General features: G+C 58.8%; 2 protein-coding genes across 2 annotated transcripts; both read left to right on the top strand.

Annotated features, from left to right (window-relative positions):
• Positions 1–223: 223 nt before the first annotated feature.
• Positions 224–6,874, top strand: OTOP2 (otopetrin 2; the record flags this gene model as incomplete). The annotated part of the gene is made up of 6 exons (XM_081161465.1): positions 224–536; positions 792–928; positions 2,069–2,127; positions 2,558–2,679; positions 4,229–5,106; positions 6,704–6,874. The coding sequence occupies 6 exons, from the start codon at positions 224–226 to the stop codon at positions 6,872–6,874; spliced, it is 1,680 nt and encodes a 559-aa protein (XP_081017591.1).
• Positions 6,875–8,701: 1,827 nt separating this feature from the next.
• On the top strand, positions 8,702–18,170 carry OTOP3 (otopetrin 3; the record flags this gene model as incomplete). Its single annotated transcript, XM_081162073.1, has 7 exons — positions 8,702–8,765; positions 12,846–13,262; positions 13,350–13,486; positions 14,102–14,160; positions 14,440–14,558; positions 16,144–16,958; positions 18,000–18,170. The coding sequence occupies exons 1-7, from the start codon at positions 8,747–8,749 to the stop codon at positions 18,168–18,170; spliced, it is 1,737 nt and encodes a 578-aa protein (XP_081018199.1). The 5' UTR covers positions 8,702–8,746.
• Between the last annotated feature and the right edge of the window lie 154 nt (positions 18,171–18,324).

Here is an 18,324-nt window from a genome sequence, read left to right as displayed (position 1 = left end):
AGCTGGGGACCTCGGACGGGGTCCGACGGGGCTGCGTCCCGTCTCAGCCTTTCTCTTCCCCGTTGCCAGCGCTTCCTCCATCCCCCGCAGCCCCCCTCCCCTCCCCTCCCCGGGTTAGCAATTCCCCGGCCCCCAAATCTAGGGATAAGATGAAGGACCGACCCGGGTCCTGTTCGCCCCCCCCCCCGCAGTGACGCCTCCAGCCTCCCCGGTCGCCCCTGCCATGTCCGAGGAGCTGGCCGCCGGCCCCAAGGAGAGCCCGCCCGCGGCGCCGGCGGGGCCCCCCGAGGTGTGGAAGAAGGGGGGCCGCCTGCTGTCGGTGCTGCTGGCCATGAACGTGCTGCTGCTGGCCTGCACGCTCGTGAGCGGCGGCGCCTTCAACAAGGTGGAGGTGTACGACACCGACGTGTTCGCCCTGCTCACCGCCATGATGCTGCTATCCGCGCTCTGGATTCTCTTTTACCTGCTGGGCACCGCGCGCTGCGCCCGCGCCGTTCCCTTCCGCGACCCGCACGCCGGCCCCATCTGGCTCCGAGGTGCGGGGGGAGGGGGGCCAGTGGGACCTCCGTCCGCACACTCAATCATAGGCTCCCCCCTCCACCCACCCATCCATCTTTCAAGCCATCCATTCACCCCTACACCCGTCCACCCCTCCATCCATCCACCTGTCCAGCCCGCGCGCCCCACCCTCCATCCATCTGCCCAACCACCCAACCAACCCTTCGTCCAGCCGCCTAGCCTCAGGTCCATAAGCCTCTCCCGCCTCTCTGACCCTCCCCTCCCATTCCCAGGCGGGCTGGTGCTGTTTGGGGTCTGCTCTCTGGTCATGGATATCTTCAAGACGGGCTACTACTCCAGTTTCTTTGAATGCCAGTCGGCCATCAAGATTCTGTATCCTCTCACCCAGGCTGTGTTTGTCATGGTCCAGGTGGGTGGGTGGGAGGAGTGTCCTTGAATCCACGTGGTGCAAGGGAACCAACACCGGGAATGGGGGCAGGAGATCTGGGCTCCACTCTTATTGCACCCTGAACAATCAGATGACGTGGGGACAGGACTGTACAGGAGATCATGAGTCCACGCAAACGGAAGCACTTGGTAATGAAGTAATATCCAAGTGTGATTGCCTGCTTAGGGGACCTGTGATTTCATTTCAACCTGAGCAGCGCCGCTAGTTAACTCCTAAGAGGTGTGACTTGTGGCAGCCACCCTGTCTCTTAGAACCTGGCCTGCCCTCCCTGGGTGCCCGTAGAGGGCTTCAGTCTTGGTCCAGGGTCCTGCTGTGGGCATGGCCAGTTTAGCCTCAGCCATGGCCCTTATACTGTGTATTTGTTCAGGAAATAGGGTGTGTTATACCTGGGGTTTTTCAAATAAGTTCAAATACATATATTTTATTTATTGCATATACAACACTTTGAAAGACCTTCCTACTGAGCTGAGGCAGGACTAGTCTTACATGGGACCAAGACAGACCCCAGTCTTGTATGCCACCTGTATGCCCCCGCTGAAACATTCCTGTGGCCAGTTTTCCGCAATTCAACACATTCATGACTTGGGGATCTGTATAGTTTTGGTCTCTTACGTTTTATGAGTTTGAAGAATCCTCGGGTAAAAGGAAAACACAGACACTCCCGCACAGCAAGGGTTTGTTGGCAGCCGGCTGAGCGAGGCCTTGCAGGGCAGCAAAGGGTGACTGTGGGACAGGGATGCTGCCGGGACGAGTGAGAAGTCACCAGGGATTTTTTCTACCTTGGACAAGACCTAGCCCGAGGCTGGCCTTGCCCCCAGGAATAAATAGCCAGACACTCGACTCTCCCAGACCTCCACCCTGCAAAAAACAAACACCAGGACCAGAAAGTTTTACAGGTGACACTTTACAGATTGTCAAAGAACAGAACACTGTTCCACATGAACTGTCCCTGGCCTCATCTCGTAGAGCTAAAATAAACTTAGTAATTTCCTACGAGGGTTTCGAGGGAGAGAGAACTTAACGCTGGGCGCGGACATGGGCACTGGAGCTCTGCTGTATTTGCTGTGCGGAGTACATGACCTCGCCACTCTCTCTACACAGACTTACTTTCTCTGGGTGTCTGCTAAAGACTGTGTTCACATCCACCTGGATCTGACCCGGTGAGTGCCTGGGGCGTGGGTGCTCTTTCTGCCCCTTAGGTGGGGCTCCAGCCAAAGCCCCCTTGCTCTGCCAGCCTGATTTCCATCAGCCTGTGTAGCGACGTGTGCGTGTGTGTGTGCCCGCACTTGCTCATGCACACACGTGCGTGGATGTGCACCTGCATGCGCCTCCATGGGATGGGCTGGGTATCGCACTATATGTCCTTTATCCCCGGAGAGGGAGCAGCGGTGCCGGAGCCCCTGGATATCCCCAGGCATCCCCGCATCCCCACCAGGTTGTTTCTTTCAAACTCAGCTTCCTGTTCGCACAGCGGCCTGGCTGCTTTCGTTTCTCTCCCACTGTAGCTCCCCAACCCTCTCTCTGCCTTGCCAGGGACCCAAGATGAGCCAAAGAGTCTCACTGGCCTTATTGCTGTCCCTCTCCAAACAGGTGTGGCCTCATGTTCACACTCAGCACCAACCTGGCCATCTGGATGGCAGCCGTGGTGGATGAATCCGTGCACCAGGCCCGCTCCCACAGGAACACCAGCTACTCCCGCATTGCTTCTGACCGTGAGTGACCACTCCAGGTGACCCCCGCCCAGTGACTCCCGGGCCTTGGGCTGGGGGCTTTGTTCACTTGTAGAATCCATCTCCGTGCCCTCCCAGGAGACCCTCCTCCTGCTCCAGGCTCTAACGTCTGGGTGTAGATGACACATGACAGGGAGTATCGGGGCACCTTCACATCCTGGAGAACCCAGCCTTGGCCCCGCTGTCCAAGTCTCCATTCCACTAAAGAAGGGGCTTGGGCTCCAAGAAGAAAGGGCAAGGGTGATCGAAGCAGAGGGAGGCAGAGTGGCTGGATGGTGGGAGCATGGGGTCAGATGGAGGGCCTGGTGAGCAGAAGCTAGGACAGTAATCACAATGATAATAGTGACCATCTTCTGAGCCCTACATGGCAAGCACAGTGCTAAGTGTCTTAAACACTCTATGTTACTTAACGTCACAACTTCCCTGTGAGGTGGGTAATATTAATATTCCCATTCTACAGATGAAGAAACTAAGGCATAGCAAGGTTATGCAGCTTGCCCAAGGTCACAGAGCTTGAAATTGGACTAGTGTCCAGATCCATCTTTGCTTTTAGCCAAAATGCTATACCGAAGAAGAAGGGGGTCCACAGTCCCCCTGGTCCTACTTCTCTGGACTTTTCTAGGGCCCCCCACTAGCCAGGGCCAGACTACATGACTAAATCCATCTGGACTTGGCCTGAAGACAGACACACACACCCAATATGGGAGAGTCCAGGAAGGGAAAGCACGGGCCCAGCCCCCGGCAGACCCCAACCCAGCAGGACTGACAAAGCGCCACCTTTTACACACAGAGGGCTCCTGAGCATGGCTAGAGCCAGCCTGGGAGGTGGCCAATGGCCTGTGCTAGGGCCGCGGGGCAGAGGCACGCTGGAGAGGCGCCCGCCCCAGGCTTCAGAGGCAGGTCATTTGCGTTAGTTTTGCCATCACAAGTCACTTTACCTCCGTGAGCCTCAGTTTCTCCATCTACAAAACCAGCTGGGATAGTTCTGGGGATCAAAAGAGATGTTTGCCAAGGCCCAAGGCATCCTACAAAGCACGGTCTGGGTGCAAGAGCGGGTTTCTTTTCGTGTGAGACAACCGAGGTGACGGGGAGGGGGGGGGTCACCGTCCAGACCCAGGCCCAGCAGCTCACTTTCTGGGCTGGGTCAGACGCTGGGGAGAGCTTAGAGGGAGCTGGAACTTCTGTCAGGACCAGAACCTCGCCGATTTCGGGGAGCCGGGTCATTACTGGTGGGGACACATTGGCAGTGTTTTCCTGAAGGAATGGAATGGAGTGAAGTGGGCAGCTTTTCAGCTCGGATTTTTTTTTTATCGAGCCCTGGCTATTGTTTACAGATGTGTCCTGCAATCTCTGGCACACAGTGCATGTTCAATAAAAACCTGTGGCACGAATGAACATGCCAAGCCCGGCGTGGGCTTTTGGGATGCAGTGGTGAATGGGGCAGACAGAGATCCTGCCCTTACGAAGGTCCCAGTCTGGGGCACCTCCCAGGGGAGGGGGGCAGTACAGCTCTGTGCCCCTCTCTCCACAGCGGAGCGCCTGGACGGCCCGGTGGCGGGGGGAGACTGCCCCTGCAGCACGGCCATCTGCAAGGCCTTCCAGCAGGGCTACTTCTACCTGTACCCTTTCAACATCGAGTACAGCCTCTTCGCTTGCACCATGCTGTACGTCATGTGGAAGAACGTGGGCAGGCTGCTGGCCTCCTCCGGAGACTTGGGCCACGGCCACGCCCCTTCCCCGGTCCGCCTCTTCCGGGAGACATTCTTTGTTGGCCCCGTCCTGGGCCTGATGTTCTTCGTGGTGGGGCTGGCCATCTTCATCATCTATGAAGTGCAAGTGAGCGGGGCCAGGGGCCACGCCCAGCAGGCCCTGGTCACCTACTACAGCTTCAAAATCATCTGCCTGGGGCTCATGACCTTGGTCAGCCTGAGCGGCTCGGTCATCTACCGTTTTGACCGCCGGGCCATGGACCAGCATAAGAACCCCGCGCGCACCCTGGACGTGGCCCTGTTGATGGGTGCCGCCCTGGGCCAGTACGCCATCTCTTATTACTCGATCGTGGCCGTGGTGGTGAGCACACCCAGGGACATAGTGGGGGGGCTCAACCTGACCCATGCTGTGCTCATGATTGCCCAGCATACCTTCCAGAACGTGTTCATCATTGAGAGCCTCCACCGGGGCCCGCCCGAGGCTCAGCCGCTCAGTGCCCTTCCTAAGGAGCCCTGCCTTACCTTTGCTAATCCAGGCGCCCTCCACTCCTTGCCCACCTGTCCGCCCACTCCCAGGTTGGTTGGCCCCAGCCTGGTGGGCCCACAGGAAGCCGTGGCCATCATCTTGGCCCCCAGGGCCCACTGGAGGCGCCGGTGCCTGAAGGACATTTCTCTGTTTCTCCTGCTCTGCAACATTATGGTGAGTACCTGGGGGAGATGGGGGAGGGCTGGGGGGGGGGAGAAAGCCAGGAAGGAGGTTCTTCCAGGTTTATGTACTTGGCCTTCTCTGTCTTGCCCCGAGCCTATTCGAGAGTCTTACGTCTGTCTAGGAAAGGAGTAGGTGCAGAGAGGGTGAGGTGCAGCCCTGGCAAGCAGCATCCCAGGGCACACAGAGAATGAGGTCCTGGTGCTCTGACATCCAGGCAGCAGCCGCAGCTGGCGGGGTCGAGGGAATGCCCACAGGGGGGCTGGGCAGAGATGAGAGGGAGCTGAGGAATGACGTGGAGGGTGGAGGGTGGGGCCCTTACCCTCATGTGAGAGGTGTGACTGCTCCTGGGAACTTGTGACCAGCTTGCTTCTTAGAATAACTGGAGCAGCGTCAGGAAGCAGTGGAGGCCGGGGCAAGTGTGAGCGGTCTGTTAGCAGAGCCCAGCGGAGGGCTGACCGGGAAGGGGGGCGCCCACAACAACCAGCCCCTCCCCAGTGATTCAGCAACTAAGGGAAAGTCCTCTGTATAGCAGCAGACAAATGTGCACCCCAACAGAGGAACAGTCCTAATGTAGCCTCCACCCAACCGTGTAGGTATAACCCCCCGGGGAAATCTCTGGTACTGAAACATGTAGCCATGTGAGATCATCCCAGAGAGAATACACCTCTAGAGAAATTTCACTCAATATGAAAATAGTCCTTTTAGCTATAACTTCCATCAGAAAAAAAACTACTCGTAATATAGAAGCAGCCTTAATGTGGGTATATCAATATAAAACATCTCCAGAGAGAATTCCACCCCAGTGTCGTCTACTTGAAATACACCAACAGTTCATACTAACTGAAGTGCATTCTTAGTGGAGTCACAACTACAAATATTGCCCATACTACAGGAAGCTTTCGCCCACCCCCCACCCCCAAAAAAAGAAAAGGAGTGATCAGCCATCTCTGGCCTACCAGCAGAATCATATCCTGAGCTGGCCCCCAGCCCCGGCCCCGCCCACAGGCTGGGCGCCGCCTTTGGGTTGGCTAGTTTTGCTCCAGGTATCTGACTCCCAGAGCATCACCTCCAACTCCTTCACTTTCTAGGACAGGGACAGGTTGAGAGAGGAGTTGTGATATGCCCAAGGACGCAGTTAACTGGGGATGGGGAGGGCGGGGTTAGCCTAGAAGCATTTGTTCTTTGCCTCATACCCCACACCAGAACCTTCTGGCTGGATCCTGACGCCCCTGCCCTGGGCCTGTCTGCTTTGCCACACAGCTCTCCAGGAGAGGGCTCCTGATTTAGCCATTTCTAAATGTCTATCAAATTCTCGTGTGGTCTATTGAAACCTCTTCTCCCTCTTTCTATCCCACAACCGAGGGTGGGAGGTGTGATCACAGCGGGAACCCTGTGGGGTGGACAGGCGGAATGGGGCACATTTCCTGAACTCCTTAGTGAGTGCCAGTCCCTGCCCGAGACTTGGGAGGTGCCCATGAAGCAACACCCAGCCTTTGCTGTCCACCAAACTAGAGGGCAGGGACCCCCAGCAAAGCTGACCGATGTGAACCAGTCCAAGCCAGGTCCTGACACACCCTCTCCCCCACAGCTGTGGATTATGCCTGCCTTCGGGGGCCGCCCTCACTTCAGCAACAAGGTGGAGGTGGGCTTCTATGGCTACTCCCTCTGGGCAGCCATCGTCAACATCTGCCTGCCTTTCTGCATCTTCTACCGCATGCATGCTGTCTCTAGCCTGCTGGAGGTCTACGTGCTGTCCTGAAGCCCCTGACAGACACATGGAGGGGGAGCTCAGCTCATGCACCCACCCAGAGACCCTTGGAAATGAGCCCCCGGCTGGCAGTCACTGTGCCACGTTACCACCCATTCCCCACTGGCCCCAGAGTGGAATTTTCACAGAAGTTATTTTTTCAGGATGTTTTTAAATTGCAATCAGGACATGCCCATCCACCCCAGCATGACCCTGGTGCATGGGGCTACCGGGCAGGGAGATCTCTCCCTGAAGTATTTCTAGAACCAGGTAAGATCTGGAATTGTCAGTGGCTCCAGCTCCACCCCTAATCCCAGCCCTGTGGCTTGGCCAGTGCTGCTGCCTGGACCTGGGAACCAATAAATCTGCTATTTGCCCCCTGTCCCCCGCTTCTTGTCTCAGCCACAGCAGAGGCTCTTGGGGATCAGAGCTGGAAGGGTCCCTAGAGATCTTCAGGCCTTAAGCTTTTCAGTGGGTGAACCAAGTCTGAGTTACAAACCAGCTACAGACTAGTGCCTGGGCTGCTGGGCAGAGAACAGGGCTGCCACCTTCCACTCCCCTTTATCCTCAAGTGACACACATTTTTTATTTGTTCCACGACATGGGAAAGGTTAGGAAGTAGCGACCTAGTCCAAGCACCATTTTACAAAGAACGAATCTGAGGCCCAGAGGGGTGACGTGACTTGCCCAAGCCACACAGCTGGAGGGCCAACAGCAAAAATAATTTTCCAACAGCAGAATGTCTTTCCCCCATAAATAAAATACCTCAGGAACCCAAATGTATAACACAGACATAAACAGGGCTGTCCTAGTTTGAGAGGAGTTGGGGTACATACCTTCACCCCCTGGGCCGCCTCTGCCCCAGCAGCCCCACTCCCTGGGGGTCCCTGCGACTCCTCTAGGACAGGGAGAGAGATGGGCTGGGCAGGGAGAGAGATTGAGAAAGAGGCCCAACAGCTAAAAGAGGGAAGAACTGGTGGCCAGCTGAGTCAGGTGAAGGGGGGCAGGCAAGAGTGGGGATCGGGGCGGGCCGGGTGGGAGGAGGGCGTGGGGGCAGCGGACTGGGGCCCGGGAGACTTCAGAGGGAACTGCCTGCCGGCGGAGCAGAAGCCACAGGAGAAGCTGAGGGGGCCAGAGGGGCAACTCCGCACCCTAGTTCTGTCTGACCGGGGTCTCTGCCCCCCCCCAAGTTCACCCCTGACTTAGGGAGACAGAGGGCGCTGGAACAGGCGGGTGACAAGGTAGCTGCCTGGTGCTGGGTGGGCGCACGGGACAAGGCGACCCATTCCCTGCTGGGAAGCCGGAGGAGAGTGTGGCCTGAACCCCCCCACCCCCCACCCTCACCCCCCCACCCCACCCCCCACCCCCCATCCCCCCACCCCCCCACCCTCACACCCCACCCCCCACCCTCACCCCCCACCCCATCCCCCCACCCCCCCTCACCCCCCACCCCCCCTCACCCCCCACCCCCCTCACCCCCCCACCCCCCTCACCCCCCTACCCCCCTCACCCCCCCACCCACCCCACCCACCACCCCCCCACCCCACCCCCACCCCTAGCAAGTCCACTGCTGCGGCCTAGGTTCGTCGCACCCCGCCCCGCCCGGGAGGGTCCGGGGACGCCCAGCCCCGCGCCGGCCCCGCCTCCGGCCCCGCCCCCCGGCCTGCCGCCTCGCTATTGGCTGCTCCGTCGGGGCCCTGGCCCCCGGCGGGGTAATTAACGAAGGATTAATGACATCCCCAAAGTCAATAGAAAAATCGATGGGCAGCGGAGCCAGAGCAGCGGCTGCGCAGTCCCGCTGGGGGGGGCCGTCGGGGGCATCGGTCCGGGCGCCTCACCTGGACGTACGATCCCGCGCCCGCAGTCGGTGGCCAGCCGGCCGCGATGCCCGCCCGGGCCTCAGGTAAGGCTCCGCGGCGGCGCCTTAGGGCTTTGGGGAGCGCCCTCGGACCTCGCGCGGGGCGTTCGGGGCGAGCGCACCCTGACGCTCAACCCTAATGCTCCCCCTCGCCCCGCCCCGGGGCTCGGGAACTAGGGGCTGCAGGGATTGAGGCGGGAGGGCGGGATGACTGCGGGGAGGCCAACCACCGGCGACCCGAACGCCGGCCCCCGCCCCAGCCCCGCTCGGCTCCCCACCTCCTTTCCGCGGACGGGGGCGCACAGCCAAAAGGGGGCGGAGGCCAGTAAGAAGAGAAAGACCCGAAGGACGGCCAGGAAAAAAAAGGGGTGCCGGGCTGGGGCGCCTGGGCTGGGGCATACGTGTAGCGGCTGCCCCAGCCCCGCAGTCCCCCACCCCCGACTGGGTCGGGAAGAAATCCCGAAACTCCCGGCCCGCGCTCAACGGCCCCCTCCGGAGCCGGCGCTGCGCTCCTGGCCCGGCGCCCTCGCCCCGACGGCTCCGCGGCTCCCGGTTTTCATCACCTGCCTCTAACCGTGACCCACAAACCAGTTGCGCGGGCCCTCCCTTGGACTGGCGTCGCGCCGAAGGGCGTGCCAGGGGGTGGCGGGCTCTTCCTTGGCAGTTCCGGGCGCCGGAGCCCTCTTCCCACGACCCCTAAGTGCCCACAGGTCACCCTCTCCCCGGGCGGACCGAATCCGCCGCTTTTAGGGCTCCCTCTAGCGGCTGCTGGAGGGTTGAACCCCGCGGGGGGAGGGCGGGGCCGTGAGTTGGGCACCCTGGAGGGAGAGGACCCGGAACCTTCTCCTCCAGGGTCCCCTCTAGGCTTGCAGTCCAAGCAAAAGCCGCCGCCGAAATTCACCAGTAATCCCGACCCTCCCAGCCTCGCCAGGACTTCGAAAGAACTGGAAGAAAAGCTCAGATCGCTAACATTGAGAGCTTTCTTTGTGCCAGACACTGATCTGAACTCATTTACATAAATTAAATCACTCAATTTTGATTAAAACCCCTGTGACATAGGCATTATGCATAATTCCTTCATTTGTTCAAGAAATCGTTACTGAATATTTACCCTATACCAGGTATATTCCATAGTTGTGTATCTGCTTTACAGATGGGAAAAGTGAGGCACAGAGAGGCTAAGTAGCTCCTCCAAGATCACACAGGTAGTAGGTGTCAGAATCTGGGCTCTTAATCATTAGGCCTTGGAAAGAAGGGGGCGATTCTGGGAAGGGCCAGATGGAGCAGCCAGGGTTGGGAGAAAGGAGCAGGGAGGTGTGTCCCCATGAGCGTCAGGCTTGCTCAACCTGGGCAGGGAAACTCGAGAGGAAAGATAAAGATCGTCTGAAAAGTCTCCCACCGGGCCAAGTTGGAGAAGGTTTGATGGGAAGGGTCTCTGTCCATGGCTCTAGTGCTGAAAGTTCCCCAGAAAATGCCTGAGTAGTCAGCAAACACTGGTGAGCGTCATGCTGTGCCAAGTTTGGGGGTGTCCAACTTAAGCAGGACCTGGTCTCTGCCCTGGAGGAGCTCCTGGCCTGAGGGGAGCCAGCCACACCCACAGCACCTCAGCAGGCAGTGCACCCCGCCCTCCACAGAGGCTTGGGCAGAGAGAGAAGGTTTCCCAGGAGAGGCCCTGAAGGCGGGTGGTGAGGCCGGGCGAGAGCCACGGTGGAGGGAAGTGGGGGAGGCAGAAAGCACAGCGGGCTTCAGGAGTGATGGTGAGAGGCAGGGGACCACATGAGAAACTGGGAGCCCTCTGGTTGGGCCTGGAAGAATGGGGGGGGGACAGGTGCTTGGAGTGTAAGGAGGGGGCTGGACAGGGAGAGGGCAGACGTGGAGTGAGGATGACTGGAAGGACTAGGAAGGGGGGGGAACCCCGTAGAATCTTTAAAAGAGAACCAAGTTTGATATTTGACCAGAGTTCGAAGGGACAGACAGAGCGAAGCACAGCCAGTTAAAATAGAGTGTGAGAGGCGATGCTTCAGGAAGAAGCATGGGGCTCCATGGGGGCACCAAGAGTGGGCACCTAATCCAGTTTTGGGAGGCTGCTTACAGGAGGCAGGGCAGTCAGCTAAAAAGCAAGGGCTGGGCACTATGAGCAAAGGGTGGGGTGTGGGCTGACCGGGAGGCGAGCAAAGGCAGGGGCATTGTGGGAGCTGTAGCAGGATGGCATGGGAGTCTGAACACGGTCCTGGAGACCTAAGTCGAGGCCAGACCAGGAAGTGGCAGCAGCTGCCCTGCCCTGAGCACTCTGTGCGTACAAGCTCATACGGCACGCGTGCCGCCTTGTTTCACCTGGCGAGGGCATGCTAGGCCGTTTGGACTTTCTACTGAGGGCAATTAGGTGCTTTTGCAGGGCTTACAGTAGGGGAGAGGCATAGTGGGCGGGAAGGCCAGTCCAGGAGAGAGAGGAGGGGGCCCTGGGCTAGTGGTTGAGGTCAAGGAAGATCTAAGGGCCCTGGACAGTTTGGGTCAGTTGTTAGAGCATCAGCCTGTGGACTGGCCAAGGGTATAGGCCTCGGTTGCAGGCTCGGTCCCTGGCCCCAGTCGGGGGTTGTGCAAGAGGCAGCCAATTAATGTGTCTCTCACATCAATGTTTCTCTCTCTCTCTCTACCCCCCCCCCACTCTCTTTCAAAAGCAATGGAAACAATATCTTCAGGTGAGGATTTTTTTAAAAAAGAAAGAAAGATCTAAGAGCAATTTGTGGGCTGGAATGGACAGGCTTGGCCCCTGAGAAGAGCACTGGTGAGGGGAGAGGCAAGGAGGATGCCCATTTCTCTGCTAAAATACGTGGGGGTGAAGATGCCACTCAATGAGATAGTGAACTTGGGAAGCAGGCCCCCTGCGGCCTGGAGAACGGGGACAGCGAGCACTTAGAACCCTGAGTCCAGAGCAGCAGGGATGTAAGGACAGCCGCAGGACCAAGGGAGAGCACCTGGGGCGGCAGGGAGCAGTGAGGGAGCCTTTCGGTTCCCGTCAGGGCTGCGCCAGGCACCAGCGGGGCAACCCCCCCTCTAGCGCAGCTCAGTCCACAGGGGACGAGTACCCAGAGGTGCCCAGGGGCCGTGCGCTGGACTCCAGGCCAAGGCCCCGAGCTGCAGGTAAGGGGTGACCTAGATCTGAGTCCAAGAGATGGGTGACAAAGGGGCCGGTTTGAGTGAAAGCTCGGGGACAAGGAGGACGTCGCAGGAGACATTCAGGGAGAGAGACGGTCAAGGACGATGTTGTCCATGTTGCTCTGGGCATTTGCGGAGTTGGGGGGAGGTGGTACGGATGGAAGTCAGAAGTCAGTCCTGTCAAAGTCAAGGGCGAGGCGTTCTTGCCGATCCCAGCCTGCCCCATGCTCACGGCAGACATTGCAAATCACCCCCAGAAGTTTTCCCCGAAGCCTTTAAAATTCACTTTAATGGCATAAGGAATGTGTTTTTAAACCTAGAACATGAAACCGCTGCCGCTCTTCCATTCCCCAGGGGAAACTCCTGCTGTCAGTCTGGTGGGAATTCTCTAGGCCTTTCTGGAGTAATGTCACACTCGCCTGTATGAACTAGAGCATTATTTCCCAGGGCAGCGTCTCTCCCACCAGGCCCACACTCGGCCTCAGGAGCCCTCTCACAACACTCCAGGTCAGCCAGGACCTACCCAGAGTCGAAACAAGAGCGGACACCCGCTTGCTCTTTACTAGGAGTTAACTTCCTCCCAAAAGTCAGCAGAGCACGAGCTGCCATCTGATGGCAAAACGTCACAGCCCCGGAAGCTGCCCAGTGGCCAGGCACCATGCGGGTGCCCCTGGCTCCCTAGACAGACGTTACTCCATCTCAGGATCGGGCACTGAGTTGGGAAGGGGGGTGGGTCCTCAGCCCAGTGGAAATAATCTGTGTTAATGTGGAGTATGAAGGGTTTCCATATCCCCCGGGCATGTTGAACCTCCAGGGTACTGTAAGGTAGATGGGCAGCTGCTGTTATTTCCATTGTTCTGACCAGAGAAGTTGCTTCATTTGCCCTAGGTCACACAGTGGTTAGGGGCAGGGATGGAATTGAAACCAGGGCAGCCTGCGGGCCAACCAGGACCCTCTCTCCCTCTCCAGCCCCTGCTGAGGCTCCACCGGCGGCCTCCGCAGCAGCACAGGAGACTGGAGCGGCCCCGGCCAAGGAGAACCTAGCGGACATGGGGGCCGAGGAGGCACAGGCCCCTGCCTCCCCCCACCAGAAGTCCTGGCTGGTGCGGCACCTCTCGCTGTTGCTGCGGCGGGACAGGCAGGCCCAGAAGGCGGCGCAGCTCTTCTCAGGGCTCCTGGCCCTCAACGTGGTGTTCCTGGGAGGCGCCTTCATCTGCAGCATGATCTTCAACAACGTGGCCATCACGCTGGGTGACGTGTGGATCCTGCTGGCCGTGCTGAAGGCCCTCGCCCTCCTCTGGCTCCTCTACTACGCGGTGGGCACCGCACGCCAGCTGCACGCCGTGCTTCACCAAGACCCTCACGCGGGACCCATCTGGGTGCGGGGTGAGTATCGGGGCGCTGGGTAGACGGAGAGGGTGGGGAGGGAAGGCCCATTCCAGGAAGGTGCCAACGGCCTCCTGGCCCGGCCAGGCTCCCTGCTGCTCTTTGGCGGCTGCACTGTAGGCCTCAACATCTTCCGCGTGGGCTACGACGTGATGCACACCCACTGCAAGTCGAAGCTAGAGGTCATCTTCCCCTCCATAGACATCATCTTCATCGGCGTCCAGGTAACAGGCCTCTCGCGTCCCTGGGCCACCAGGCACAGCCTCCCTATCCAAGCCGCGTGCGCACCCCAGCCTATGCCTGGAAACAGCCTCATAGGCAAATACCTACGTGGCCCAGAGTATGTGCACACACACCACAGCCCCCCACGCATGCCTGCCTGCGTGTACCCCCTCCACGCACACCTGCATGTACTGCACTGAAGAGCCGCGTCACTGGTGCACAGACACCTGCAGATACATCCCCTGCACCTACTCGTATGTGCCTAAATCACGATGCCACCCTCGCCATGAATCCCCAGCTCCCTCCTGACTTCCTGTTCTGCACCAGGCACGGGGTTTCGTTCCCATCACCTCTCATATTTTCCCAGCAAGTTGGCATGCCCCTGGGAGGTAGGCTTAGTTCCCTTTTAGAGGTGAGGAGACTGAGGCGACTGAAGCTCAGAGACACCTTGCCATTGGCCCGAAAACACACAGCAAGGAAGCGGTGGAGCCAGGATTCCAACCCAGGTTTCCTCACTGTGTCTTCATTGAAAATACACACTAGCAGCCTGGGCGCACACCCCCTGGTCCCACCCCCACCTCCCCCAACCTCCAGGCTCAAGGCCCTGTCTCTTTTAGACCTGGGTGCTCTGGAAACACTGTAAGGACTGTATCCAGGTCCAGACCAACTTCACTAGGTAAGATGGGAGTGCCTTCCTCCCTCCAACAACTCCTGGGCCTCCCCATCCCCAGCTAGTGCCTGCCCCTAATAGCTTCCCTGGACACGGTGGCCCTGGGGCTGCAGGTGAGTCTGGAAATGTTCCCAGGTGGCCCCTAAGGCTGCCTCTCCTGAAGTCCTAATGCCAGATGGGACCTGGCTTTAGGAGAGAGTGGTGACCCAAAATGCAGTGATGGGGAGGGCTGGGCACCCGAGGAGCCAGCCAGGGTGTGTGGGCAGAGTGTGGCATCTCTTCCAGGTGTGGCTTGATGCTGACCCTGGCCACAAACCTGCTGATGTGGGTTTTGGCTGTCACCAATGACTCCATGCACCATGAGATCGAGGCGGAGCTCAATGCCCTCTTGGAAAAGTTCTCAGGTACAGAAGAGACCATGCCCCCACCTCTGAACATGCACACACACTCCCTCGATCGGGTGAGGCTCAGTGAGTCTATAGAGTTGCGAGCAAACTCCAGAGGCTGGATCATGACTAAACAGAAAACAGACGTTTGCCAAGAGCACCCATCCTGTCCCCGTTCTGTGCCTGCCCCATCAGGTGCCCGCACCCTGCCACCCTGCTCCAGGCATCCATCTAGCTGTCAGAAAGCTAGCCACTAATCCTGGCTGAGCCACTCACTGATAAGTTCAGCTACGCACCCCACCCCTAGTATTTGCATTTTACTTGCAACCAACTAAAAAGGAATGTCTTCCTAATACAACTGTGGGTGCCTGGACATACCAGGAGGGATGGGAGATTTCTGGGGAAAAAGAATTCCCCACATTGTTGCAGGTGCCTAATCCCCACCTGTACAATCTGCCCCTTGTGTCCCATACCTGCACAGGTACATGGCCGTCTGTGGGATTCAGCCACACCTGTGTGTACACAGCACCCCCCCCCCCGGGTGGCATCACCATCCTGGCCTGTGTACAGCGAGGCCTTCCCAGCGCACTCACGCATGTTACACCCACCACGTCAGTCCCTGCACGCCTGCGCACTGCGCTCGGTCTCTACACCCTGCATGCGTTGCTCAGAGGGGCTGTGCAAAGGGAACTTTTTGCAAGTAGCAACATAGATTGCTAAATTATTAATAAATTCAAACACAGAGGTGGGTAGCAGAGCAAGACCTATCCATCACGCGATGAGGATGAGCATTTCGCTATATTTATTTTTTTGTTGAATTACTTACATTACTGAGACCATGGCATTTTATCTCAAACATTTTAGTGTGCACCTCTTTGAAATAAGCATATTTCGCTGCTCGACAACAAGGCTATTACAATTTCTAACAGAGTTCCTTAACATCGTTCCTACCCGCTACGTCAAATTACATGAACTTTTCTGACCAGCCCATGCAATGTCTTTCACGGTGGTCTGTTCAAATACGCAGCGCAGTTGGTTGTGCAGCTTCTTTTTCCCTAATGACACTGAGATTTGTCGAGTTGCTTCCTAGGGGTAGCATTAGACCTGTTCTGCCTGCTTTTCCTAGAAACTGGAGGTTTGGGCCAAGTATTTATTAGATTCAGACTAAGCGCTTTTGGCACCAGGTTCCCCCAAGTGAGGCTGGGCGCCTTGCAGGGCACCTCATGGTGAGGCTAGATGCCCGATCACCCCACAGTGCGTGCTGCCGAGGGTGCAGGTGTAGCAGTCAGATCCTCCCATTATGACGCTACGGGTTTCCGATTGTGCCCAACAAGTGATCTGTAGTGGTGACCTTTGGCACCAAAGACATCATGCATTAAATGTTTTACCTAAGCTTGACACCTGAAGTCTGGGATCCCTCTGTAAAGGAATGACCATCCTGTGATTTCTGATTTCGCTCTCTGGGCCTCGGTTTCCATACCTGTGAAATGGGTGGCTGGGTGCCTTTGGCCTCCGGCATACTCCAGGGGGCGAATGGGACTGACCTGTGCGGCTGGTTTCTCCAGAGCAAGGCCTCGTCCCCTTCCTCCCTCCCCTCTTCCAGGCAACGGCACCAACACCTGCCTGTGCCTCAACGCCGAGGTGTGCGAGGTCTTCCAGAAGGGCTACCTGATGCTCTACCCCTTCGGCACCGAGTACTGCCTCCTCTGCTCCACGGTGCTCTTCGTCCTGTGGAAGAACGTGGGCCGCCGCCCGGCCCCCCACGCCAGCGCCCACCCGGGCTTGCGGCCCTTCCGCCTGCACGGGTCCATCTTCGGGCTGCTGCTGGGCCTGCTGGCGCTGGTGGCGGGCGTGTGCGTCTTCGTGATCTTCCAGATTGAGGCGAGCGGCCCTGCCATCGGGCGCCAGTACTTCCTCCTCTACTACGCCTTCTACGCGGCCCTGCTGCCCGCCATGAGCCTGGCCTGCCTGGCGGGCATGGCCGTCCACGGGCTGGAGCAGCGCGAGCTGGACACGCTCAAGAACCCCACGCGCAGCATGGACGTGGTGCTGCTCATGGGGGCGGCGCTGGGCCAGACGGGCATCGCCTACTTCTCCATCGTGGCCATCGTGGCCATGCGCTCGGGAGAGCTGCTCAACCACCTGATCCTGGCCTACTCCGTCCTGCTCATCCTGCAGCACATCGCCCAGAACCTCTTCATCATCGAGGGCCTGCACCGGCGCCCCGTCTGGGAGGCAGCGCCCGCAGGCCCCGACGGCAGGGGGGAGGCGGAGCCGCGCCGCAGCGGCTCCCTGCGGGAGCTGGGCCAGGGCCTGCGGCGCGCCTCGCTCGCCTACATCCACTCCTACAGCCGCCTCAACTGGAAGCGGCAGGCGCTCCGGGAGATCGCGCTCTTCCTCATACTCTGCAACATCACCGTGAGTGGCCCGGGGGCGGGCGGGCCGCGGGAACCGCGCTGGGGAAGGCATGGTTCGAGGTGCACCCACTGCACACTGCCTGACCAAGGGCGATCGGCTTGTCCCTTCGATTGTCGAGGACACACGCCTCTTTCCAGCCAGCTCTATGACCTTTGAGAGCAGGGTACCTGGCGTGAATGAGTGTGCCAATCCCGTAGCCAAATGCACTCCATAACCAAACGTGTAAGGGCTCTACCCTCAGGGAGCTTCCCGTCTAGCTGGGGAGACACTGAGGGAATAACTAAGGAATTATCAAACAATTAGTTTCCCACTGAATTCAGTCAAAGGAAGGGATCAAAAAGTGCCTGGTTTCTTAAAGATCTCCTGGCGGGAGGCGTGGACCATGGTTGCTCAGCCCCAGGTCCTCAGCTCCAGGCGATGGCTCTGCACCTGGTGAGTCCTCAGCGACTCCACACAGCAGCATTACCGCCGTCCCCAGTTCACCCATGAGGGAACTAGGCTCAGGCCATTCGACCTGCCGCAGTCCCACAGCCTAAGCGGCGGCTCTGGACAGCTCGGGGTTGCTTGCGCTCATGTTGCTAATGACTGCTGGGAACACACCGCAGGTGCCCAAAGCCCAGGTCCAGGCAGAGAACAAGCAATGACTCGGCCCTAGAGCGCAGTAGGACCTCAGGGAAGGGAGTGTGGGCCTGAGTGGCCAAGGAAGGCTTCATGAGAGTTTGATCTGGGCCTCGAGAAACAGGTCGAGTTTGGACAGAGGCGGGCCCGGGGTGGAGGGGCAGAGCCCAAGGCGCCCAGCTTGACAGAGCAGACTGCACCGTGGGTGGTGGCAACTGGGGTCTCACGACCCATCCGAGTTCAGGCTGGCAAGCCGAGGAGGTGCTGTGGTCTGGCTGAGAGGGATGTGGGCCCGAAGGGCTGGCTCTGCAGGCCCGAGGGTGAGGGATGAGTGGAGGAGCTGTAGCTTCAGGAACCTGCCTCCCCTGCGCTGAGTGCCTGGGAGCGCCCCTGCACCACTCAGCACCCGCCTTTCCTCCCCAGCTGTGGATGATGCCTGCGTTTGGCATCCACCCCGAGTTTGAGAATGGACTGGAGAAGGATTTCTATGGCTACCAGACATGGTTCACCATCGTCAACTTCGGCCTGCCTCTGGGCGTCTTCTACCGCATGCACTCTGTGGGGGGGCTGGTGGAGGTCTACTTGGGGGCCTGAGGCTGCCCAAGGAACCCACCCCTGACAGAGCCCCAAAGTGCCAAGGCTGGGAAAGTGTAGCCCAGTGCCTCTGAGCAGACGCCCCATTCCAGGGGTGCTTAGGGCAGCCTGGGTTCCCCAAAGCCTCCCCTTCCCCAGAGCCTCACTAAGGGGG

The sequence above is a fragment of the Miniopterus schreibersii genome (assembly GCF_964146895.1).
Source record: "Miniopterus schreibersii genome assembly, chromosome: 16".
Taxonomy (NCBI): domain Eukaryota; kingdom Metazoa; phylum Chordata; class Mammalia; order Chiroptera; family Miniopteridae; genus Miniopterus; species Miniopterus schreibersii.
This window is presented reverse-complemented; position numbering and strand designations above follow the sequence as displayed.